Here is a 26701-nt window from a genome sequence, read left to right on the forward strand (position 1 = left end):
AGATATAGACTGGGCAGATGGAACCGCGCATTCGGCCAAGGCTAGGCAGTTCCTAAATATCTTGCAGGACAATTTCATGGGTCAGATGGTGAATGCACCGACAAGAAACAATGCGGTACTTGACCTACTGATTACCAACTATACAGACCTGCTCACGGATATAGAAATACGGGAGAACTTAGGAAACAGTGACCATAGGTCAATAAGTTTCAGTATTAATTATAGTAATAGGAAGCAGAGGGGTAATTTAAGGACGCTGAATTTCAAAAGAGCCAATTTCCCAAAACTGCGCTCGCTGCTAGAAAATATCAAATGGGATAGAACCCTGGGAACAAAGAACACGGAGGAAAAATGGGAGTGCTTCAAGAGCATACTTAAGAAGGGGATTGACCAGTGCATTCCAAAGGGAAATAAATTTAAAAGAGCAAAATTAAACCCTGGGTGGCTTAACTCCAACATAAAAATGCATATTAGTGCTAAAGGAAAGGCTTTCAAAAAATACAAGGCTGAGGGATCATTGGCAGCATTTAAGCATTACAAAGAGTGTAATAAGAAATGTAAAGATGAAATCAGGGCGGCTAAAATAGAACACGAGAGACATATAGCGGAAGAGAGTGAAAAGAACCTTTTTAAGTATATAAACAGTAAGAAAGCGAGGTCAGAACACATTGGCCCCATAAAAGATGACAAAGGAAATATGGCCACTGAGGACAGGGAAAAGGCGGAAGTGTTAAATAATTTCTTCTCTTCAGTCTTCACAAAAGAATCGGGGGGCTACACGAACCCAGCTTGTAAGGCCAATCTAAACAACACACCTCAGGAAGTGCCGCCATGGCTAACAGAAGACAGACTTAGAACTAAACTTGAGAAACTTAACATAAATAAATCACCGGGACCGGATGGCTTGCACCCGAGGGTTCTTAAAGAGCTCAGCCAGGTGATTGCCAGACCATTATTCTTGATCTTTAAGGATAGTTTACAGACAGGTATGGTGCCAGCAGATTGGAAAAAGGCCAACGTAGTACCAATATTTAAAAAGGGGCCGAGGTGTATCCCGGGTAACTATAGACCTGTCAGCCTAACATCTGTAGTCTGCAAGATTTTGGAGGGGATGTTAAGGGACCACATACAAGACTTTAGTAATGAAAACAATATAATTAGTAGTAATCAGCATGGATTTATGAAAAATCGTTCTTGCCAAACCAATCTATTAACCTTCTACGATGAAGTGAGCTGCCATCTAGATAAAGGTAAGCCAGTGGATGTGGTGTATCTGGACTTTGCAAAGGCCTTTGACACCGTTCCCCACAAACGCTTACAGTACAAACTAAGGAAGGTAGGTATGGACCATAAGGTGAGTACCTGGATAGAGAACTGGCTCCAGGGGAGAGTCCAGAGGGTGGTGATTAATGGGGAGTACTCGGATTGGGCGGGTGTGGAAAGTGGGGTCCCCCAGGGTTCTGTCCTGGGGCCAATCCTGTTTAATTTATTCATAAATGATCTAGAGGAGGGGATATCGAGTACAATCTCAGTATTTGCGGACGATACTAAACTAAGCATGCCAATATCTTCTATACAGGATGTGGAAACCTTACAAGCGGACCTAAACAAAATAACGGGGTGGGCAACTACATGGCAGATGAGGTTTAATGTTGATAAATGTAAAGTAATGTACTTGGGGGCCAGAAACCAGAAAGCAAGCTACTCACTAGGGGGGGAACCTCTGGGGGAGTCTAGGATGGAAAAAGACTTGGGGGTACTGGTAGACAACAGGCTTGGCAGTGGCATGCAATGCCAAGCAGCTGCAAGCAAAGCCAACAGAATATTGGGATGTATAAAAAAGGGGATTCACTCCAGAAATAAAGAGATTATTCTCCCGCTCTACAAGACTCTGGTCCGGCCACATCTGGAGTATGCTGTCCAGTTCTGGGCACCGGTCCTCAGGAAGGATGAAGGATGTGCTGGAACTGGAGAGAGTCCAGAGAAGGGCAACAAAAATAATTAGGGGAATGGAGGAAAGACTACAAGCACTGAACCTATTCTCTCTAGAGAAGAGACGATTGAGGGGGGATATGATATCAATGTACAAATACTGTACTGGCGACCCTAGCATAAGGAACAAACTATTGAGTAAGGAAATACAACAAGACACGTGGCCACTCACTAAAACTAGAGGAAAGGCGGTTTAACCTTAAAATGCGTAAGGGGTTCTTCACTGTCAGAGCAGTAAGGATGTGGAATTCACTTCCACAAGCAGTGGTATCAGCAGGGAGCATCGATAGTTTAAAAAAACTATTGGATGGGCACCTTAAAGACCACAACATACAGGGGTATACAATGTACTTACACACACACACACATCATAGGTTGAACTGGATGGACTGATGTCTTTTTTCAACCTCACTAACTATGTAACTAAAATGCCCTACCCCTGTCGCACTTTCAAATCATATAAAAAAAGGTCCCATTTGCTTACTCAAACAGTTTTCTTACTTTTAAACGCATGCCTGCTTTTACACAAGTAGTGCCTAAAGCTTTTTACTATAATATTGTAATTGTAATATTGCAGGGGGTCTTCAAAAGGTTTTCGCACATTTATATTTTCGTTGGAAACGGTGAGGACGGGGGGAATAGTCATTGGTCGTGTCTGAGAGTCTCATGTGACTAGTCTCTCTGGCAAGCTGGCTGACCTTGCAGTTTATAAGAGTTGTCACGCTGGGGTGAAGATGGGTGCAAAACTTACAAAAAGAAGCATGGAAACTTTTTAAAGAGCCCTCATATAATACTGATATCGAAAAATATATTCAATTCATAGTATTTTATTGATGTGTCTTTCAATCAGGTACTTCTTTATTTAAGATAACTGACTTACTTGTTATGCTAATCCACAAACTTCTTATGAGACATGACGAATTGAGCCTATTTTTATTATGGGACAGTGTGTGCATTAACCTGCTTGGTTTATTTGTACTGTGTACTATTCTGCAATAATATTACTCTGGGTTTGTTGTGTGGCATTCTGTATTCTAGATTTCACACAGTTTTTACAGCATTGCCTAGCATCTTATATTATGGATTTATTATTGGCATGCGGCACACTTCTCCTGTTGGTCTTTATAGGACACAGAAACCTGTGTTGCAGATTTAACTAAAAACCTGCAGTAGACTGCTTCTAGAAGCTGCCTTTGTGCAGGATTCGCTTCAATGCCTGGTATTCTGTGGTGTATGTTTTAATGGTTTCATACAGTATTAACACCTTGATAAAAAACTGCTTGTCACTTAGAGATTCTTGATGTCTTTTTTTTATTTTTATTTTGTTAGGCAAATTTATATGAAACAATGGTCTACTCTTCTTGTATTTATGAATCTGATATTCATAAAGCCTTTATTATTCCCAAAAGGGACACTCCTCCTACGAAGGTCCTTACTGAGAAAGGGTCCAAAGCAATTTCTCGATCTATCTACTCTTTTATGGGCTCTGTCCTTAAACCGCAGTTTGCCTCCACTGTTTTCCCAAACTTTGGCTATTGGTCAAAACCTCAGTCAGAGGCCTGGCAACGACTGATGTTGACACCTTAGATTTGGGTGTCCAGATGACTGTCGCATTGACTATGTGCAACATTGCACTGAATGCTACCCTGGTTATGTCACTGATAACCCTTTGTTTTGTTCAGGTTGCATGGATTTTTGGCTTAAAGAGTTACTTCACTTTTGTTTAGAAAAAAACCAATTCCCTCTGGGTGATCAATGTACATTGCAACAAAGTTTGGTAAAATCCATGCAGATTCCTACATGTTTCTGTTCTGAAGGAATAACACTTTGTTAGATCATGTCTTGGGTAGTGGAGTTTGAATAGGAGTGAATATTTTATTATGGGCAGCTAATGAACTTTCAAGGTTCTCATGAGAAGTTGCACTGTCTGCATCCCTTTTGAAAGTGATTTGGAGTATTTCACCAAAAATGACATTTTTGTTGCAGAGGGCAAACCTGATTTGTACCTTTTTAGAGTTCTTTACCCAAGCAGAAAATTACAGCTGTTCTGTACACCAACTGTATACAGCATGCCTAAAGGGTGGAATATTGCAATTCATTTTTAAGAAAATTACAAAATGACAGCCGCTGTAGTTTAAAAAGGAAGGTAATTTTTAATAACATTAATATATAATATGGTAATTGCATAAATAATATTATTTTTTTTTAATTTTCTGTATTTTATTTCCAGAAAATTGGAGTTATCATTTAAGATGGTTGGTGGAGCAACCGTATAAGAAAGCCTTGTTACAACAGGTTTAGCTCTTTGCTGGGCAAATTCATTAAAGTTGCAATGTGGGTAAGACTGCTCACTATTCCCAGCTAACACTAGTTAGAGATTAATATTCCAGATCAGCACCTTCTTATCCTGCATCATCACATTCCCAGACCCTAAGTAGTTCTTGCACCCACTCGAGCTCAAGGGGTTCTAAGCATTCGTGGAAATCCAAAAGATCGAAGTCTGTAGTGAAATCAGGCTGGTTGGATACGTTTATGGCTTTTAAGGAGCATTGGGAAGCTCCCACAGCCAATACATGGTTGCTGGAGGTAGAATCTGTAGGTTACATAGTTTGTGAGGTTGGAAAAAGACACCAGTCCATCCAGTTCAACCTATGATGTGTGTGTGTGTGTGTAAGTACATTGTATACCCCTGTATGTTGTGATCTTTAAGGTGCCCATCCAATAGTTTTTTAAACTATCGATGCTCCCTGCTGATACCACTGCTTGTGGAAGTGAATTCCACATCCTTACTGCTCTGACAGTGAAGAACCCCTTATGTATTTTAAGGTAAACTGTTTTCCCTCTAGTTTTAGTGAGTGGCCATGTGTCTTATTGTATTCCCTTTCTCTAAAAAGTTTGTTCCTTATGATAGGGTCCTCACCAGTACAGTATTTGCAAATTGATATCATATCCCCCCTCATGCGTCTCTTCTCCAGAGAGAATAAGTTCAATGCTTGTAGTCTTTCCTCATAGCCGATGCCCTCCATTCCCCTAATTTTTTTTGTTGCCCTTCTCTGGACTCTCTCCAGTTCCAGCACATCCTTCCTGAGGACCGGTGCCCAGAACTGGACAGCATACTCCAGATGTGGCCGGACCAGAGTCTTGTAGAGTGGGAGAATAATCTCTTTATTTCTGGAGTGAATCCCCTTTTTTATACATGCTAGTATTCTGTTGGCTTTGCTTGCAGCGGCTTGGCATTGCATGCCACTGCCAAGCCTGTTGTCCACTAGGACCCCCAGGTCCTTTTCCATCTTAGATTCACCCAGAGGTTCCCCCCCTAGTGAGTAGCTTGCTTTCGTGTTTCTGACGCCCAAGTGCATTACTTTAAATTTGTCAACATTAAACCTCATCTGCCATGTAGTTGCCCACCCCATTATTTTGTTCAAGTCCGCTTGTAAGATTTCCACATCTTGCATAGAAGATCGTGGCATGCTTAGTTTAGTATAATCAGCAAATACCGAGATTGTGCTAGATATCCCCTCCTCTAGATCATTTATGAATAAATTAAACAGGATTGGCCCCAGGACAGAACCTTGGGGGACCCCACTTTCCACATCCGCCCAATCGAAGTACTCCCCATTAATCACCACCCTCTGGACTCTCCCCTGGAGCCAGTTCTCTATCCAGGTACTCACTCTATGGTCCATACCTACATTCCTTAGTTTGTACAGTAAGTTTTTGTGGGGAACAGTGTCAAAGGCCTTTGCAAAGTCCAGATACACCACTTCCACAGGCTTACCTTTATCTAGGTGGCAGCTCACTTCATCGTAGAAGGTTAATAGATTGGTTTGGCAAGAACGATTTTTCATGAATCCATGCTGATTACTACTAATAATACCGTTTTCATTACTAAAGTCTTGTATATGGTCCCTTAACATCCCCTCCAAAATCTTGCAGACTACTGATGTTAGGCTGACCGGCCTATAGTTACCCGGGATATATCTCGGCCCTTTTTTAAATATTGGTACCACGTTGGCTTTTTTCCAATCAGCTGGCACCATACCCGTCTGTATACTATCCTTAAAGATCAGGAATAATGGTCTGGCAATCACTTGGCTGAGCTCTTTAAGAACCCTCGGGTGCAAGCCACCCAGTCCCGGTGATTTATTTATGTTAAGTTTCTCTATTTTAGTTCTAAGCCTATCTTCTGTTAGCCATGGTGGTACTTCCTGAGGTGTATTATTTAGTTTAACCTTACAAGCTGGGTTAGTGTAGCCCCCCGATTCTTTTGTGAAGACTGAAGATAAGAAATTATTTCACACTTCCGCCTTTTCTCTGTCCTCTGTGGCCATATTTCCCTTGTCGTCTTTTATGGGGCCAATGTGTTCTGGCCTCGCTTTCTTACTGTTTATATACTTAAAGAATTTCTTGGGGTTCTTTTTACTCTCTTCCGCTATATGTCTCTCGTGTTCTATTTTAGCCGCCCTGATTTCGCCTTTACATTTCTTATTACACTCTTTGTAATGCTTGAATGTTGCAAATGACCCCTCAGCCTTATATTTTTTGAAGGCCTTTTCTTTAGTATTAACATGCATTTTTATGTTGGAGTTTAGCCACCCAGGGTTTAGTTTTGCTCTTTTAAATTTATTTCCCTTTGGAATGCACTGGCCAATCCCTTTGTTTTAGTATGTTCTTGAAGCACTCCCATTTTTCCTCCGTGTTCTTTGTTCCCAGGGTTCTATCCCATTTGATATTTTCTAGCAGAGAGCGCAGTTTTGGTAAATTGGCTCTTTTGAAATTCAGTGTCCTTATATTACCCTTGTGCTTCCTATTACTATGATAAATACTGAATCTAATTGACCTATGGTCACTGTTTCCTAAGTTGCCCTGTATTTCTATATCCATGAGCAGGTCTGTATTGTTGGTAATCAACGCATTGTTTTTTGTCAGTGCGTTCACCATCTGACCCATAAAATTGTCCTGCAAAACATTTAGGAACTGCCTAGCCTTGGCTGAATGCGAGATTCCTTCTGCCCATTCTATATATGGATAATTAAAGTCCCCCATTATAATGACATTTCCTATCCTTGCTGCCTATCCCATCTGTAAAAGGAGGTCCGCCTCCCCCTCCTCCCTCTGGTTGGGAGGCCTATAGCATATGTCCAATAATACCTTCCTTATAGTGCCTTCCCTTTGAAGTTCTACTCATAGGGATTCTGCCTCGTCCATAGCTCCATTATTAATATCATCCCTCATATTTACCTGTACACTGTTCTTAATATACAGACATACTCCTCCCCCTTTTTTACCTTCTCTATCCCTGTGATAAAGGGAATACCCCTGAATGGTCGCCATCCAATCATGAGTTCTTTTGAACCAAGTCTCTGTTATGCCCACAAAATCTTCCTTAAACATCAGTAGCTCCAGCTCTCCCATCTTGTTGGCCAGGCTTCTGGCATTGGTAAACAAACCTCGTAATTTTGACCGGTTGCATATATCCTCGTTTGATGTTGTTTTTAGGCTGCTTTTGTGTTTTTTTCCCCATACCCACCTTGGGTTTAGGGGCTCTGAACACCCTACCGCTAATGTCCCCCTTTGTGCCCTCTGAATCTTGCTCCCCGCTGGCTAATTCTACATCTGTACTTTAGTTTAAAAGCCCCTCTAACTTTATGGCCATCCTCTCACCCAGTACGGCTGCACCCTCCCCATTTAGGTGCAATCCGTCCCTACCAAAGAGCCGGTGGCCAACTGAGAAGTCGGCCCAGTTCTCCAGGAACCCGAAACCCTCCAGCTCCTCAATGTTAACTTCCCTAATCTCCCGCTGCCTCTCTGGTGTGGCTCGAGGTACAGGTAGTATTTCTGTAGTATCCAAAGGCTACTACATAGAGTATAACCTTATCTTCCACCTCTTTTCTTCAGTTTTCGTCTTCTCACATCTTCATGTTTTTTTTGCCTACCTGTTTACAGCTCCAAAACTCAGAGGAGACATTTATCCCCTCATGGACTTAAAAGTTCTCAGCACCTTTGTATGTCTGCAAACATTTAGGATGGAATTTATTTTATTCAGTCATTGCTTCCATTCATCATGGAGGCTTCTTGACACCCATCAAAATAACAAATATATGTATTTACATATTCCTATCTTTTCTGAATATCCTCCATTTCTTCACGTTTTGTGGGTGACAACCACTATCCATTTGTGGTCCTTTCTTTTGGCCTTGCCTCGGCTCTGAGAGTGTTCACACAGGTCTGCCAATTCTGGGTCTTCTTCATCTCAGAGGTATTGTAATTTTTGTTTTTTTGATCTGATGCTGCACAAACAGACCTGTAATTTTGGACTTTATGGTGTCAATCACAGTGCAGACCATGGAGGACTTCAAATGGATCCTAAACTTGAAGAAATCATCTCGGATTCTGTCAAATCTCTTGGAGTACTTGGGCCTTCTCCTGGATAAGTTTCAAGCCAAGGTCTTCTTACCCAGGAGAACTTGAGAAAACTGCAGAGTCAGCTTGGGCAACTTCAATTCTGATGCTATCCTTCCCTGCAGAGTCGTACGACAGTGCTGGGGTTGTTTGTATCAACCTTCAAAGCAGTTCCAATTGCGTAATCCCACTGCAGATCATTGCAATACCTCCTCATGGCAAGGGAGCAAATCCAGTCCTTCTGGAATGTTTTTTTTTTTTTTTGACGTTATTCATTGGGCATCCCTGCTGACTTGACATCCGGTCTGGGTTCAATTGGACAATGCTGCCAAGGGGGACATAAGTAATGTGCAGCCGTGATGGAGGTGTAATCTATCCTGTCCAGGGCAGAGTTAAATATTCTAGCTATCTCAGTAGGTTTTCTCTACAGACGTTTAGATCTAAGAGAATGTTTTCTCCATCCGGAGCTATTTTGGAACGTATACCGGTGTTGTAGAAATGCCAGTTTGGATCTGCTAGGTTCTTGTATCAACAAGAACCTGGACTAATTTTTTTTTTCCAGAACATGACACCTGATGGTGGATGCCCTGGTAGATCCATGGGATCAATATGACCTGATTGTTGCCTTTTCTCCTCTAAGACATTTACCTTGTCTACTTTGAAGGATCAAAAGCAAAGGGAGTTATATTCTTAGCTCTGGATTAGTATAGGAGAGTGTGGTATGCTGACCTTGTTGCCTTCCATATGTTCTCTACCAGATTGGCCATATCTATTATAACAAAGGATGGATCTTCCACCCTGCTTTTTGATTGCTAGTTTTGAGGGCCAGGCTGTTGAAAATCGGGTTTTGAGAGACAGACATTACAGATTCAGTTATTCTGACCATGCAAAAGCTCTCAAATCTAGTTCTTGCAACATTAAAAAATATGGAAATTTTTATTTCACTGATGTGAGTTTTCGGGGGTTTCCCTACATGCCTTTTTGGGAGGCCATTTTATTTTTTATTTTTTTTTGAGGTGTAAGAAAAGTTAAGTTTGGTACACACTATCAGCTTTTTTTTTTTCATTTCAATCCAGCAGACTGAAGGCTAAAAAGCTGAAGAGTTCTGGAGGAGCTTGCTGTACTAGCTATCTGATGTTAGTACAGCAATCTCCCCACTGAGCTATTGTGTTCTGACAGGGGGGACTTATTTCTAAGAACATGGTCTTGGAAGATGAGGACATTTTTTTAGAGTGGACTTTTTTTTTAACGACAAGCACAAGCTCATTTGCGCTTACATTTGTTTTTTGCAGATTGTGATAGTTATTATTTTTTATTCTATAGTTGGCTAAACATCAGACCAAAGATATTGCAATTCCATGATCTAAACACAGAAAAAAAATAAAACCAGAAAGTGCTGAAAACTCAGTAACGGCATAACCAGGCACTGTTCTAAAGGCCTAATAGGTTTACACGTTAGTTAAATGGAGAAACAAAGGTAAAAAGGGAAGAGAAAGTGGATGAGCGAGAAAGAAGGGAAAGATCCCAGGAAAGGTAGAAAAAGAGAAGGAAAAAAAGATAAAGAGGTCTAAGGAAGCCGTGGGCTTAAAGTTCTCAGATGGACATAAGGAGATTAGATGGTTATTATTGTAATTGTTAATGTGTAATTTCAATTGTTGTTTGATGGTTTAGCCACTTATTACAGTATCTCACAAAAGTGAGTACACCCCTCCCATTTTTGTAAATATTTTACTATATCTTTTTATTTGACAACACTGGAGAAATGACACTTTGCTACAATGTAAAGTAGTGGGTGTACAGCTTGTATAACAGTGTAAATTTGCTGTCCCCTCAAAATAACTCATCACACAGCCATTCATGTCTAAACTGCTGGCAACAAAGGTGAGTACACCCCTAAGTGAAAATATCCAAATTGGGCTCAATTAGCTATTTTTCCCTCCCCCGGTGTCATGTGAATCATCACTGTTGCAAGGTTTCAGGTGTTAATGGGGAGCAGGTGTGTTAAATTTGGTGTTATCGCTCTCACTGTCTCATACTTGTCACTGGTTCAACATGGAACCTCCTGACCATGAACTCTCTGAGGGTCTGAAAAAAAAAATTGTTGCTCTACATAAAGATGGCCTAGGCTATAAGAAAATTGCCAACATCCTGAAACCGTTTAACAGGACAGGTTACACTCAGAACAGGCATCGCCATGGTCGACCAAAAAAGTTAAGTGCGCATGCTCAGTGTCATATCTAGAGGTTGTCTTTGGGAGATAGATGTATAAGTGCTGCCAGCATTGCTGCATAGTTAGAAGGGGTGGGGGGTCAGCCTGTCAGTGCTCAGACCATACGCTGCACACTGTATCAAATTGGTCTGCATGACTGTCGTCCCAGAAGGAAGCCTATTCTAAAGATGATGCACAAGAAAGCCCGCAAACAGTTTGTTGAAAGCAAGTAGACTAAAGACATGGATTACTGGAACCATGTCCTGTGGTCTGATGAGACCAAGATAAACGTATTTGGTGTTAAGCGTGTGTGACGGAAACCAGGTGAGGAGTACAAAGACAAGTGTGTCTTGCCTACAGTCAAGAATGGTGGTGGGAGTGTCATGGTCTGGGGCTGCATGAGTGCTGCCGGAAATGGGGAGCTGCAGTTCATTGAGAGAGCCATGAATACCAACATGTACTGGGACATACTGAAGCAGAGCATGATCCCCTCCCTTCGGAGATTGGGCCGCAGGGCAGTATTCCAACTTGATAACCCCAAACACACCTCCAAGATGACCACTGCCTTGCTAAAAAAGCTGAGGGTAAAGGTGATGGACTGGCCAAGTATGTCTCCAGGCCTAAACCCTATTGAGCATCTGTGGGGCATCCTCCAACGGAAGGTGGAAGAGCGCAAGGTCTCTAACGTCCACCAGCTTTGTGATGTCCTCATGGAGGAGTGGAAGAGGACTCCAGTGGCAACCTGTGAAGCTCTGCTGAACTCCATGCCCAAGATGGTTAAGGCAGTGCTGGAAAATAATGGTGGTCACTCAAAATATTGACACTTTGGGCCCAATTTAGACATTTTCACTTAGGTGTGTACTCACTTTTGTTGCCAGTGGTTTAGACATTGGCTGTGTGTTGAGTTATTTTGAGGGGACAGCACATTTACATGGTTATACAAGCTGTACACTCACTACTTTACATTGTAGCAAAGTGTCATTTCTTCAGTGTTGTCACATAAAAAGATATGATAAAATATTTAGAAAAATGTGAGGGGTGTACTCACTTTTGTGAAATACTGTATATGTGTATACCGTGTTTCCCTGAAAGTAAGACCTACTGTTATTTTTGGGGAGGGTTGCAATATAAGCCCTACCCTGAAAATAAGCCCTAGTTTAGTGTATGTAAAATCCTAGAATTCACTTTATTAGTGTTTCATATACTTGTCCAGGGTGTGTTTTTGTAATCTAATAGTGTGAAATACCTTTGTTACATCGGCGCTTAGCTGATTTCCCGCTCTGCTCTTCTCCTCTCATAGCTGTCAGAGGGGGATCTTAGCCCCTCCCCTCTGCAGTGTTCACAGAAGCTTCGGATATTAGATTAGAATGGTGTGAAATACCTTCATTACATAGCCGCTCGGCACTTCTGTGACCCCCCAGCTGTCAGTGGGAGAGAAGAGGACAGCTGAGCCCGGAGCGGCATTGTAACAAAGGTATTTCACACAATTCTAATCTAATACTCGGTGCTTCTGTGTACACTGCAGAGGGGAGGGGCTGAGATTCTCCTCTGACAGCTACCGGTATGAGAGGCGAAAGATAGGAGAGCGGGAGATTAGCTGAGCACAGAGTGGCGATATAACAAAGGTATTTCACACTATTCTATTACAAAAACACACACTGGACATTATATAAAACGCTAATAAAGTGGATTCTAGGATTTTAATTACATTAAACTCGGTTCACACGGGATTCCTGACAGGCAGGGAGGGGAGAGAAGACAGCACATTACAGCTAAGACCTACAGCTAAGACCCCGAAAATAAGCCCTACTGTGTCTTTTGGTGCCAAAATTAATATAAGACCCAGGCTTATTTTAGGGGAAACACGGTACATATATATAGTTAGTATTTATCAAGTTTTCGAACACAATTGGGCTAGACACTTACAGCATTCATTCATTATTATCACTGCTAGTAAGCCCAGCAGCTAAATATCGCTCGGATTTACATCTACTTAGTCAGTGTCACAAAGACCCACCTTTGAACTATATGGAACCTTTCCTTAAACTTTTCTATCCCTTAAGGTAGCCTTTCTTGTGGCCATTTCTTTCATTAGAATGGCCTTTGATTTATCAGCATTGACCTGTAAAGAGCCCCATTTACTTTTACATAAAAACAAGGTTGTTTTGAAACCAGGGATTTATTTTTTGCCTATAGTGGTCTCTGTTTTTCAAGCCCCTGTGTCTCAGATCAGAAATGCTTTTTCCAGTCTTCTGCTCATATGTTCTTTTAATCTGTACAAGCTTAGTGTATCTTCCTCTGCAGATGCTAGTTTTGGCTCTACACGTTCTTTATTGCCCTGGTATCCTTTCGTTTGGGTTTTATCTTGTTGACCTGTGTATTTTAGGTGTGCTGGCTTCTCAAATTGAACTGCTTTTGGACATCCCTAGCATGTCCACTTATCATTAAAGCTGTGTCCCTCAATGGACAATATAGAAAACAGAATTTTGGACTCTCCATAAAATGATTTTCTTGGAGTCTCTTAAGGAACACAGCTCCCTCCCCTTATGATATCCTTTTAACTTTGGACTGCTTGGGACAATTGAACAGGTGAACAGATTAAAAAAATAACACCTAGCATACAGAGCAACATAGTGTCAATTTTCCTAATAGCACAATGCAAATTACAAAAATCACCATTCCGCTGTTTACATTGTAAAAAGAATAGCACTATATTGTCAGAAGTATTGGGACTCCTGCCTTTTCATGCACTTCAACGTTAATGGCATCCAAGTCTTAGTCCCTAGGGTTCAATATTAACCACTTAAGCCCAAGGCCTATTTCAGACACTTTTTGTTTACTAGTTAAAATCACTATGTTTTCCTACAAAACTACTTAGAACCCCCAAACATTATATATATTTTTTTAGCAAAGACTATGGAGAATAAAATGGCGGTCATTGCAATATTTTTTGTCACGCTGTATTTGCGCAGTGGTCTTTAAAACGCCATTTTTTTGGAAAAATTTCGAAAAATCACATTTCACTACATTTAAAAAAAACTAAACAGTAAAGTTAGCCCATTTTTTTTGTATATTGTGAAAGATGATGACACCCCGAGTAAATATATACCCAACATGTTAGGGTTTAAAATTGCGCACACCCGTGGAATGGCGACAAACTACGGTCAATAGAAATCTCTATAATAGAAACATTTTTTAACGGTTACCAGTTTAGAGTTGGAGTGTAGCTCTTTTTTTTTTTTTTTTTTTTTTTTTTAATTATTGCTCACGCTCTGGCAATCACGGCGATACCTCACATGTGTGGTTTGAACAGTGATTTTGTTCACAGCTCGACTTCCATATACGTTTTCTTTCGTGCGCGAGCTGACGGGGGCGGCTAAAATAATTTTTTTTTTCCTATTTATTTTTTTAACTTTATCACAGGTTTTTTAAAAAAAAATAAATAAATTGATCACTTTTATTGCTGTCACAAGCAATGTAAACATCCCTTGTAACAGCAATATGCAGTGACAGGTACTCTTTATGGAGGGATCGAGGGTCTAAAAGACCCTAGACCCCTCCACTACACTTCCATGTATTCAAAACGCCGAAAACGGCATTTTTGAATACACTCGTTTTTTAAATCTGCCGCCTTTAGCAGCAGAATAACCCGGACGTGACGTCATGGACACCGCCTCCGGGTTACATCATCGGAGACTTGATTGAAGCTACATCCGGCTTAGATCGGGACTCCATTCAGCCGGCGGACATGCCGGCTGGGTGCTCGGACCTTGCTTTGTGCACTGGTCCAAATTATTTGGTTATGGGGGGAATTATGGTGTGAGGTTGTTTTTCAGCGGTTGGGCCTAGCCCCTTAGTTGCAGTGAAGGAAAATCTTAGGGTGTCAGCATACCAAGACATTTTGGACAATTATCATGCCCCCAACTTTTTGGGAACAGTTTGGGGATGGCCCTTCCTGTTCCAACATGACTGCGCACCAGTGAACAATGCAAGGTCCATATAGACATGAATGATCGAGTTTGGGGTGGAAGACAGCCTTCCCAGATGTGCTGAAGCTGTTATAGATGCAAAGGGTGGGCCAACTCAATATTGAACCCTATGGACTAAGACTGGGATGCCATTAAAGTTCATGTGGGTGTAAAGACAGGTGTCCCAACACTTTTGACAATATAGCGTGTGTATGTACAGTATCTCCCAAAAGTGAGTACATCCCTAACATTTTTGTAAATATTTTATTATATCTTTTCATGTGACAACACTGAAGAAATAACACTTTGCTACAATGTAAAGTAGTGAGTGTACAGCTTGTATAACAGTGTAAATTTGCTGTCCCCTCAAAATAACTCAAAACATAGCCATTAATGTCTAAACCGCTGCCAACAAACATGAGTTCAACCCCTAAGTGAAAATGTCCAAATTGGGCCCAATTAAAGCGGAGTTCCGGCCACAAAATCGACATAATCAATTTTATGCCATCCGCTTGCTTTTGGTCACCTGAAAAAGAAATGGATGCTTACAATTTTTTTTTTTTGTTGTTTACTTACCTTGTTATTGAAGGAAAAATATACTCACCTTTCTTCCACTTCCTCCCTCTGCGGCCACGGCCCGCGCCGTCACTTCCTCTTTGCATTGATTCCTGGGAGCTGAACATCATCGCTCCCAGGAATCAATGCGCCTGCACCAGCCCCGCTCGTCACTTCTGGTGCGGGCGCTCATTCCCTGCTAAACAGCTTCTGGGCATGCCCAGAAGCTGTGGAGGGATGATGCGCCCGCACCGGAAGTGACGAGCGGAGCCGGTGCAGGCGCATTCTGGAAGAAGAGGACGCGGAAGAGGACGCAGAAGAGGACGCGCTGGCTTCAGCTGCCCACATCCGAGATGGCAGCGCAGGAGAAGAAATTTTCAAGGTAAGTATTTCTTCTAAAAGGTAAGTGTGACCCAGGACAGTACAGAGGCTATCCATTGTGGAATGTACTAGCCCTGACTGTCCCGGGGATATTTTTATTGTAAAAACATTTTCGTGGCCAGAACTCCGCTTTAACCATTTTCCCTCCCCGGTGTCATGTGACTCGTTGGTGTTACAAGGTCTCAGGTGTGAATAGGGAGCATTTGTTAAATTTGGTGTTATCGCCCTCACTCTCTCATACTAGTCACTGGAGGTTCAACATGGCCACCTCATGGCAATGAACTCTGAGGATCTGAACAAAAAGAATTGTTGCTCTACATAAAGATGGCCTAGGCTATAAGAAGATTGCCAAGATCCCGAAACTGAGCTGCAGCACGCTGGTTAAGACCATACAGTGGTTTAACAGGACAGGTTCCACTCAGAACAGGCCTCGCCATAGTCAACCAGAGAAGTTGAGTGCACGTTGTCAGCGCCATATACCGAGGTTGTCTTTGGGAAAAAGATGTATGAGTGCTGCCAGCATTGCTGCAGAGATTAAAGGAGTGGGAGGTCAGTCTGTCAGTGCTCAGAGCATACGCTGCATGTGGCATCAAATTGGTCTGCATGGCTGTCGTCCCAGAAGGAAGCCTCTTCTAAAGATGATGCACAAGAAAGCACGCAAACAGTTTTTCTGAGCAAGCAGACTAAGGACATGGATTACTGGAACCATGTACTGCGTTCTGATGAGACCAAGATAAACTTATTTCTCTATCGCTCATTGACAGACGTAGTCTTCTTGATTCTCAAGAGCTGGGTTATGTTGTCTCCGCAGGAGTAGGACTAGGCAGAAAGACAAAACGTTCTGGCTCCACCTTAGGGGCAGTCCCTGAGGGTATATCCTCCCTCTCTCTGCTACAGGGAATCAGTTTTTTTCTGTCTAGTCAGGAGTAAGGACCTAAGTTCCTTGCTGGGATCTTTTTGGTCCTGGCAAGATTTTTTTCTTTAAAAAAAAAAGATTTTTTTTTTAGGCAGTTTTTCTCCAGTGTTTTTTTCCTGTGAGATCTTCAAGCAAATACGCCGGACTGGGCGACACTAGTGGTCACCCCAGCCGGCCTACGAGCGCGCGCAGACCATTGCATTGCGCTTGGTCGGCCGCGACACATTCAAGTAAGTATGCGGGGCCGGGCGACGGGCTGGGTGTTGAGATCCAGTGGTCACCCCGGTTTCTGCCTACGAGCGCGTGCAGACCAGAGCTCCGCGCTGGGTCGGCTGCGACGGAGTCCCAGTGGAGGGACTGACCTTGCGAGTTAAAAGTCTCGCTTGGACGCCAGGAACCAGAGAGTCGAGGCGTCCGGAATGGTCCACAACCCCCCACCCCGGTGGAGAGGGTATTGTGAAGAGAGGGTGCCTGTCGGTTCGGTGAGTAAACGTTCCCTTTTTTCCTTCCTCGTTATGAGGCAGTATGAATTATGGGCCCCTCCATACATGGTCAGTATATATCTGACACTAAAAGTCCCCCTTGTAAATACAGTATGTGTTTGGTGGGAAGTGGACTTGGTTTGAGAGCTAACACTCTACCCAGCAGACTGTAGCATTACAGCAGACATAGGAGGTATAATCCTACCTTATTTGTAGTGTATCTCCTGTAGATCAATAAATCGCCACTTAGCAGAGATGCAGGTGGATGTGCTGGGAAAAACTATTTCGGCGGTCCGCCGCCATTTTGCCGTAGACCAGGTGCATGTATGTCCTCAGGTCACGCCGGCCGCCATGTTTTTGGAGTCTATCGTCTCTTGTATGGGGGCGGCCATGTTTCATGAGCCCAGCTACCTCGTGGAGAGCTGGGAACGCCGGAAGGCGTACACAGGGGGCGGAGCCACGTCCTTCTACCTGGGAAAAAGCAACAGCTCCTTCCAGTCTGTAAAAGACAGACGCTGACTGCAGTTGGTTGGAAACTTCACTGCATCGGTTGGTGAGCCTTGGGGGTCCCTCTCTCTCTCTGTGGGGATCGAGAAGCAGGTACTCTGAGGGGCGCTATTGCGCTAGGGGGAGACACATTAAAAAAAAAAAAAAAGTTTTTTTTGTTTTTTCTGGCAAAGGTGTCCTGAATTAACATGGACCCTGCCACTCATGTATCTCCTCCGGATCCCCTCGAGGGGTCTGCAGGATCCTCCAGCACCCCACTGACGATTGAATCATTGTCAGCTATTATGGAAACTTTTGTGTCCCGGGTGGAAGTGGCTTGTCAGGGACAGGGCGCAAGAAAGTGACCCCCGCCTAACCCCTTATTATCTGAAACCTCGGATTCAGACTCTGAGCCTATTTCTGCAGTTGCAGGTACTTCATCTGGGATTGGTGTCTCGTGTACTGTCTCTTCAGACAGTGAGGAGGATGTTTCGGCATCAGCCATAGCCAAAGAGGAAGCGTTGGTAAACGCACTCATTGTATCTGTTCAAGAAACCTTAAGATTACAGGGTATTCCGTCGGAAATAGCTGAAACTGAAATCCCTTTTGGGACTAAAAAACGCATTAAAGTGGCGAAGGTTTTTCCATTGCCCAAATGTTTTGGCAATCCAATCGAAGAAGAATGGCGTCTGCCAAAACGTACTTCTGCTATTTCTAAACGCATTAACAGGCGTTATCCGTTTGAGGAAACCCTCATTAAGAAATGGACAGAACCACCTGTGGTGGATTCCCCAATTGCTAGATTGAATAAAGCCACGGTTATTCCTCTAGAAGACGCTCCGTCTTTTAAAGATCCAGTGGATCGCAAGATAGAAGCTATGTCTCGCACCATGTTTACCTTGATTGGATCAGCTTTCAGACCAATAATTGCTATTGGTCTGGTTTCGCAGGCTGTAACTGAATGGACCAAGTGGTTACGCCGGGACTTAGAAGAGGTCCCTCAGGCGGTATCAGATTTGTTGGAACAAATGATACAGGGGTTACAGTTTGTGTGTGATGCGGCGTTAGACGCCACATCAGTCTCAGCGGTGGTTCTCAGGCGTACACTGTGGCTAAAAGGTTGGTTAGCCGACCAAGGTTCCAAAAAAGCATTGGCTAATATCCCCTTTTTAGGAGAGCGTCTTTTTGGAGCCAACTTAGATGAGATCATTAAGGATCTCACGGGTGGAAAGAGCACCTTTTTACCGCAAAATGTTAAAGGTAAAGGAACTCGTCAAAAACGAGGGCCTTCTTTTTCTGCTCACAAAAGGTTTTTTCGTCCCGCGGGTGAAAAAATTAAGTCCTCCAAAGCTCCTTCAGGAGGCTTCAGGGGACGTTGGTCGGGCAAGCAAAAGCCCGCCCCCTCCAGACCTGAAGATAAATCGTCCAAAGCCTGAAGGTGCGCCCCCACCCATAACTGGGGTGGGGGGACGTCTTCGCCGGTTCCCGGATCCATGGCTTTCCAGAATCCCGGACAAGTGGGTTTGCGAAGTCATAAGGTCAGGGTACAAGATCGAGTTTCGATCTCTCCCACCGGCGCGATTCTTCCCTTCCAATATTCGACTATCCCCGGATCGTTTAGAAGATCTGCGGAGAGCAGTCACGGATTTACTACAACAAGGAGTGGTAGTCCACGTTCCTTGGACAGAACGTTTTCAGGGGTTTTATTCAAACCTATTTACAATACCCAGGAAAGAGGGCAAAGTGCGTCCAATTCTGGACTTAAGGGCACTCAATTCTTTTGTCAACATAAGAAAATTCAGAATGGAGTCCATTCGCACAGTAGCAGCCTTCCTGCATCCAGGGGATGTCCTAGCGTCCATAGACATCAAGGACGCATATCTTCACATTCCCATTTTCGCAGGACATCAGCGGTTTCTACGCTTTTCCGTAGAAGAGAACCACTATCAGTTTGTGGCGTTACCTTTCGGTCTCGCCACGGCTCCTCGGGTCTTCACGAAGGTGTTGGCCCCAATGTTGGCACTACTGCGCCAAAGAGGCATATCGATTCTTGGTTACCTAGACGATCTTCTGCTTCATGCAGAGTCTCCTCAGACCTTGCTACAAAACATAGAAATTACTATAATTTCTTTACAGGAATTCGGGTGGCTGGTGAACCAGCAAAAGTCATTTCTGGTTCCCACCCAGAGGCTCGAATATCTGGGTCTAATTCTAGACACAGTCAGGACAAGAGTTTTTCTTCCGGTAGGGAAACTCCGGAAGATTCAATTAGCAGTCCAGTTGTTACTATCCAACAGCTGGTCTTCTCTTCGAACTTGCATGAGGGTTCTGGGGTTGATGGTGGCTTCCTTCGAAGCAGTCCCATTTGCCCAGTCCCATACCCGAATTCTTCAGCAAGAGATTCTTCTCAGATGGAATCGGAATCCGGAATCCCTGGACAATCAGATCCGATTGAGCAAACAGACCAGAGAGTCTCTGGTCTGGTGGCTTCGGTCTCCGATGCTCAGCCAGGGAAAGTCATTTCTGCCAATATATTGGACGATAGTGACCACGGATGCCAGTCTATCCGGATGGGGAGGAATTCTCGGTCAGTTATCTGTCCAGGGACTTTGGTCCCTGGAAGAATCCAGGTGGCCGATAAATGTATTGGAACTGAGAGCGATCAGACTTTGTCTGATTCACTGGACCGAGCAGCTCCAGGGCAGCCCGGTTCGGATCCAGTCGGACAATGCCACGGCCGTGGCTTATGTCAATCACCAGGGGGGCACCAAGAGTGTCCGAACGGCCAAAGAAGTGGCTTGCATTCTTCGCTGGGCGGAACGATTTGTTCCAGCTATCTCTGCGGTGTTCATTCCGGGGGTGGAGAATTGGCAGGCAGATTATCTCAGCCGTCAGACTCTGGATCAGGGGGAATGGTCCCTCCATCCAGAAGTTTTCCACCAGTTGTGCCTACGGTGGGGCACCCCGGATGTGGATCTGTTGGCATCACGATTCAATAGGAAAGTACAGAGATTCGTGGCTCGCTCCCGCGATCCTCTAGCAGAGACCGCAGACGCACTGATCGCCCCGTGGGGGCAATACCAGCTAATGTATGCCTTCCCTCCTCTCGGGTTACTGCCAAGACTTCTTCGCAGGATAGAGGAGGAAGGAATTCCAGTAATTCTGGTAGCTCCGGACTGGCCTCGTCGAGCTTGGTACGCCGACGTGGTCAGACTGGTGGCGGACGTCCCGTGGAGACTTCCTCTCAGGGAGGACCTACTGTCTCAGGGACCGATCTTCCATCCTGCTTTACGATCGCTGGCTTTAACGGCCTGGCTATTGAGACCCAGGTGCTGAAGGACAAAGGTTTGTCAGCTTCAGTTATTCCTACTCTAGTTGAAGCAAGGAAAGCGACTTCCAGAAAGATTTATCATCGTACATGGAAGTCCTACATTGCATGGTGTGAACCTCTGGGGTTCCGTCCACGGTCTTATTCGGTTAGTCGAATATTAGCTTTTCTGCAACAAAAAGCAGAAAGTGGCCTTGAGTACTATCAAGGGTCAGGTCTCAGCATTAGCTATCTTCTTTCAGAAGCCTTTGGCTACTCATTCCTTGGTGCGGAATTTCATCCAGGGGGTGCGACATCTGGCTCCGCCAGTGCGCGCGCCGTTACCACCCTGGGATCTTAATTTAGTATTGTCGGTTCTTCAGAAACCTCCCTTTGAAGATATTAGGGAGATTCCTCTACCTACGTTGTCCCAGAAGGTGGCCTTCTTGGTGGCTATTACTTCTGCACGCAGGGTGTCAGAACTGGCCGCATTATCTTGTCGTTCCCCATATCTGGTGGTTCATAGAGATAAGGTGGTTCTTCGTCCGAATCCATCCTTCCTACCAAAAGTGGTTTCAGAATTTCATCTGAATGAAGAAATTGTATTACCTTCCCTGTGTCCTAAGCCCAGTCATCCTCGGGAGTTTGCTTTACACTCCTTGGATGTGGTCCGGGCGATCAGGGTATACTTAAAAAACGACAGACTCGTTTCGCAAGACGGATTCACTTTTTGTGATCCCGGATGGACCCAAAAAGGGGTTGCCTGCATCTGCCGCGACCATTTCCGAATGGATCAGACAGACGGTGGTACAGGCTTATTCTATTAAGGGTCGGGAGCCCCCGTTCCCTGTTAAGGCGCACTCCACTCAGGCGCTTAGTGCGTCATGGGCCTTTCGCCATCAGGCGTCAGTGGTCCAGGTGTGCAAGGCGGCTACCTGGTCGTCGGTGCATACCTTTACAAAACATTATAAGGTTGATGTAATGGCATCATCTGATGCCGTGTTTGGCCGCAAGGTTTTGCAGGCCGCCATTTGAGGAGACCAGTGGTCTGCCTCGAGGGTTTTTTTCCGTTGGAAATTTTTCTTTTGAGTCTCATTCTTTGTTTATAATGAGCCTTTAAAAACTTCTAGTTTGGCACCGGTTGGGCCTTCTAGATTGGATTTTGATTTTTGTCAATCCCACCCCTCATTTGTGGCACTGCTTCTGGATGTCCCAGCTCTTGAGAATCAAGAAGACTACGTCTGTCAATGAGCGATAGAGAAAATCGGATTTTTGTAAGATCTTACCGTAAAATCCTTTTCTCTTAAGCTCATTGACAGACGTAGTACCCGCCCCTCTATCATTGAGTTGGGTTGGGTTAAATTCTCTGTTACTGCTTTAGAACAGAACTGATTCCCTGTAGCAGAGAGAGGGAGGATATACCCTCAGGGACTGCCCCTAAGGTGGAGCCAGAACGTTTTGTCTTTCTGCCTAGTCCTACTCCTGCGGAGACAACATAACCCAGCTCTTGAGAATCAAGAAGACTACGTCTGTCAATGAGCTTAAGAGAAAAGGATTTTACGGTAAGATCTTACAAAAATCCGATTTTTGTTTGGATGGTAATAGTACGAGTCTCTCGCTGTCTCGAGGATTCCTTGTACCCCTTAAAGCTGCGTATACCCGCTCTGTGAACCAGACAGTGTATGAACAAGTTAATGAAGGGGGGGGGGTATCGCGCTTCAGGGAAAGCTAAAAGATGGCGTTCACTCAATAGTGATAGTGATAATAAAAATCAATGTGCATATAAAAATCATATAATATAACTTCTGTGATATTGTCCAAAATCAATCCACAATTATTACGCACTTAGATATGTGAATGAGTAAACCGTAATGGTGACAACACTTCCAAAATAAATATATATATATATATATAAATAAAGTGTTCTAGTGCTATATTGACAATAAATTATACTTTAAAAGAATACATTAGCAGTGAATAAAGTGACAGGTGCTCATAGATTGCAAACAAATACAGGTAAGTATCTATAATGTGCTTATAAGTTAAAGAAGGTGCTTATAGTGTCCTAGTAATGTCCAAAACACGTGGCCCGCACACGCGTTTTTTCTTCTTATTTATCCTCGTTGTTCCACCTCCAACTTACACCAAATACTTGTGGGGTGCTTCTTACTCCTTAACCCCCTACGGGGGTATTAGCCTCTCACCTCAAACTGAACAGGAATGCGCCTTATAATATTATGGCTCTCCTTTTCTAATCCTTCTCCTAACCCACTTCACATATGGGGGATGGTGATAGCCTGTTCTCTGGATCGGGGTAAATAATCTCCGGATATACCGCCAATCTCGAAAAAAAGTGCATATGTAGTGCAGTATTTTCGTAAAAAACATTTATTAAAAAGAATATATATAATGCACTCACATAAAAACGGGGGTTTAAGAGCATGCAAACGAGTACAGCTATCCTGCGGACTGTCTCTCCGCTTCCAATGTCACTTCCGGTATACCGCCCTACGTGTTACGCCACTTCCGGTCACGTGGCTTCTTCAGGGAAATACTGCACTATATAAGCACTTTTTTTCGAGATTGGCGGTATATCCGGAGATTATTTACCCTGATCCAGGGAACAGGCTATCACCATCCCCCATATGTGAAGTGGGTTAGGAGAAGGATTGGAAAAGGAGAGCCATAATATTATAAGGCACATTCCTGTTCAGTTTGAGGTGAGAGGCTAATACCCCCGTAGGGGGTTAAGGAGTAAGAAGCACCCCCACAAGTATTTGGTGTAAGGTGGAGGTGGAACAACGAAGATAAATAGGAAGAAAAACCGCGTGTGCGGGTCACATGTTTTGGACATTATTGGGACACTATAAGCACCTTCTTTCACTTATAAGCACTTTATAGATACTTATCTGCATGGTCCTGGGAGTGTCATGGTCTGGGGCTGCATGAGTGCTGCCGGTACTGGGGAGTTACAGTTCATTGAGGGAACCATGAATGCCAAAATGTACTGTGACATACAGAGCGTGATCCCCTCCCTTTGGAGACTAGGCCGCAGGGCTGTATTCCAACATGATAATGACCCCAAACACACCTCCAAGATGACCACTGCCTTTCTAAAGAAGCTGAGGGTAAAGGTGATAGACTGGCCAACCATGTCTCCAGACCTAAACCCTATTAAGCATCTGTGGGGCATCCTCAAATGGAAGGCCGAGGAGCGCAAGGTCTCTAACATCCATCAGCTCAGTGATGTTGTCATGAAGGAGTGGAAGAGGACTCCAGTGGCAACCTGTGAAGCTCTGGTGAACTCCATGCTCAAGAGGTTTAAGGCAGTGCTGGAAATAATGGTGGCCATACAAAATATTGACACTTTGGGCTCAATTTTGACATTTTAACTTAGGGGGTGTACTCACTTTTGTTGCCAGTGGTTTAGACTTTAACGGCTGTGTGTTGAGTTATTTTGAGGGGACAGCAAATTTACATTTGTAAACAAGCTGTACACTCACTACTTTACATTGTAGCAAAGTGTAATTTCTTCAGTGTTGTCACATGAAAAGATATAATAAAATATTTACAAAAATGTGAGGGGTGTACTCACTTTTGTGAGATAGTGTGTGTGTGTGTGTGTGTGTGTGTGTACAGCTGCAAGAAAAAGTATGTGAACCCTTTGGAATGATATGGATTTCTGCACAAATTGGTCATAAATTGTGATCTGATCATCATCTAAGTCAACAATAGACAATCACAGTCTGCTTAAACTAATAACACACAAAGAATGAAATGTTGCCATGTTTTTATTGAACACACCATGTAAACATTCACAGTGCCGGTGGAAAAAGTATGTTAACCCCTAGACTAATGACCTCTTCAAGATCTAATTGGAGTGAGATGTCAGCCAACTGGAGTCCAATCAATGAGATGAGATTGGAGGTGTTGGTTACAGCTGCCCTGCCCTATAAAAAACACACCAGTTCTGGGTTCACATACTTATTCTTGCAGCTGTATGTGTGTGTATGTGTATATATATATATATATAATATACACAGTATATAACTGTAATAAATATGTACCTGCTGGACCATTACCCTAGAACCTTCTCTGTGTGCAAAAAAAGTTTTTTATTTTCGACAGGAGGACAGGGCTGAGATAGCGGAAAGAAATTTATTCAGGTGCTTAGCCATGCAGCCTCCAGTCGCCATGCTGTCCCCTAGGAAAAGGATACCAACTTAAAATGCTGGGGGATATGGAGACAGTGGGATATGGGGTGGAATGTTATTAAAAGTGAATCACTGTTGGAAATTTTTGGGGCAGTCTAGAACATAATGGTAAATTGGCATCCAACCAGCAATGAGGTAGCAAATAGTAGCCATCAATAGGAAGCAGTAAGGACCAGAAGTATGTTCAGGATTCAGGTATGGACCCCACTGGAGGCTTAGCCCTGGGTTGCTACTTTAAATGCACCAAATTAAAATGCAACCTTGGATATAATATTCAGTGACTTGTTACGCAGTCACACCAAAGGTGATTTGCTCAGGTGATATTTAAACAGTTTTTTACAAGTTTTAGAAAACATGACTTTGCTTGTCATCTTTTGTTTAATACAGGTTACCATGATCAAGAACCTGGAGCTTTATGGTCTAGATCCTGTTTCAGTTGGCAGCTTATTACAGCAAAGAGTTCAGGCAAGCTTCTCCTGTACAGTCCTCCCTGGAACAAAAGAACGAGTACAAGTGCAGATTCAGGGCAATCAAGTGTCACAAACTGGAAAGTTGCTGCTTGGTGAGTATATTTGTGCATATAGTCCTAATGACAGCATACTAAAATTTTTATCTGTTGAGTTTGATACCTAGAAAAGTGGCTACCTGCAGCCTTCATTCATAAATTAGTTGGTATATACAAAGTATGTGCATATATTTTTAAGGTAAAAAGGCATTGGAAGGTTGATATGTTGTATTTTTAATACTTGGACAGTGCTGAGATTTGCAAAAAATGTAATACCTTTTTTTTTTTTCTTTTCTTTTTTAACAGATCATTTTAAGATTCCTCGGAAATACATAAATGGCCTAGATCTAGCCGGTAAAGCTGGCAAGAAGAAATAAATTAAAAACTTGTACCCAGTGTTAATGTGGACATTTTATTTCAAGTCTGGTCAAGTAGAGACAGCAGTCTGATTATTACGATGGCATTAGTGAACTAAACAACAGTATGTATAAGCTCCAAATAGTTTTAAGAGTGCACACCAGTTGTAAGAAAACATTTGTGGCCCTTTAGGAGTTGCCTAAATTCATGTGAATGACTCCTAAAATCCAATCTGATCTTTATCTAAGTCATAAGATAGTAGTAATAAAAAGACCATCTTTATCAAGGCATCTGTGGCTTTTATCTACAAGATCTGGGTGCTGGTAGATCATGACACAGAAGAGGGAGATTTTTATGCTGATCGTGTATGACAAGGTCTGTGTTAGCGGTTAGGGGCCTAATTGTCAGGTTAAGTCTCTAATCTTTTTTTTTTTTTTTTTTTTTTGCTCAACCCAGCGGGCTTAACGTTAACAAAAAGGAGAGATCATTGTACTAATACAAGCGATGTTAGGGCGGCAATCTCCCCCCGCTGTGCCTTTGTGTTCTGACATGAGGACTACCAACCCCCCCCCCCCAGCCAGAACACACCGATCAGTGCTGGCTGCCAGCGCTGATTGGATGTGGGTCAGATGCTGGTTTTACAGTATGCCCATTTGACAGAAGCTGGTGGGGCTTCTTCAGAACAGACCCCTGTACACATGGGCTGAAAGTTGGCCAATTCCTGCTGCATCCGCCAAATTTGGGCCAGTGTGTATGTGTACAGACCTTTAGCATTCAGGTTAGTTTTGAAGGGTTACATTTAAAGTAACCTTATTATGTGGGGAATATGGAGTTGGCCATTGCTGAGCTCATTCTGAAAGTGCTAAATGCCTGACTTTTGTGTTGACCCCCTGGCTTCAATGCATTCCGAGTCACTGACCTAGAACA

At 43.4% G+C, this 26701-nt stretch overlaps 1 protein-coding gene across 1 annotated transcript in view; it reads left to right on the forward strand.

Moving 5' to 3' along the window:
* EIF2D (eukaryotic translation initiation factor 2D) overlaps window positions 1–26083 on the forward strand; it is a 130367-nt gene extending 104284 nt beyond the window's left edge. The window contains exons 14-15 of the mRNA XM_082246737.1: window positions 25300–25474; window positions 25724–26083. Of these exons, the coding sequence (XP_082102863.1) occupies window positions 25300–25474; window positions 25724–25794 (246 nt within the window). The 3' untranslated portion in view covers window positions 25795–26083. The remainder of the gene's footprint in view (window positions 1–25299; window positions 25475–25723) is intronic.
* Window positions 26084–26701: the final 618 nt, after the last annotated feature.

This window comes from Pelophylax lessonae (genome assembly GCF_965119305.1).
Source record: "Pelophylax lessonae genome assembly, chromosome: 2".
Classification (NCBI taxonomy): Eukaryota; Metazoa; Chordata; class Amphibia; order Anura; family Ranidae; genus Pelophylax; species Pelophylax lessonae.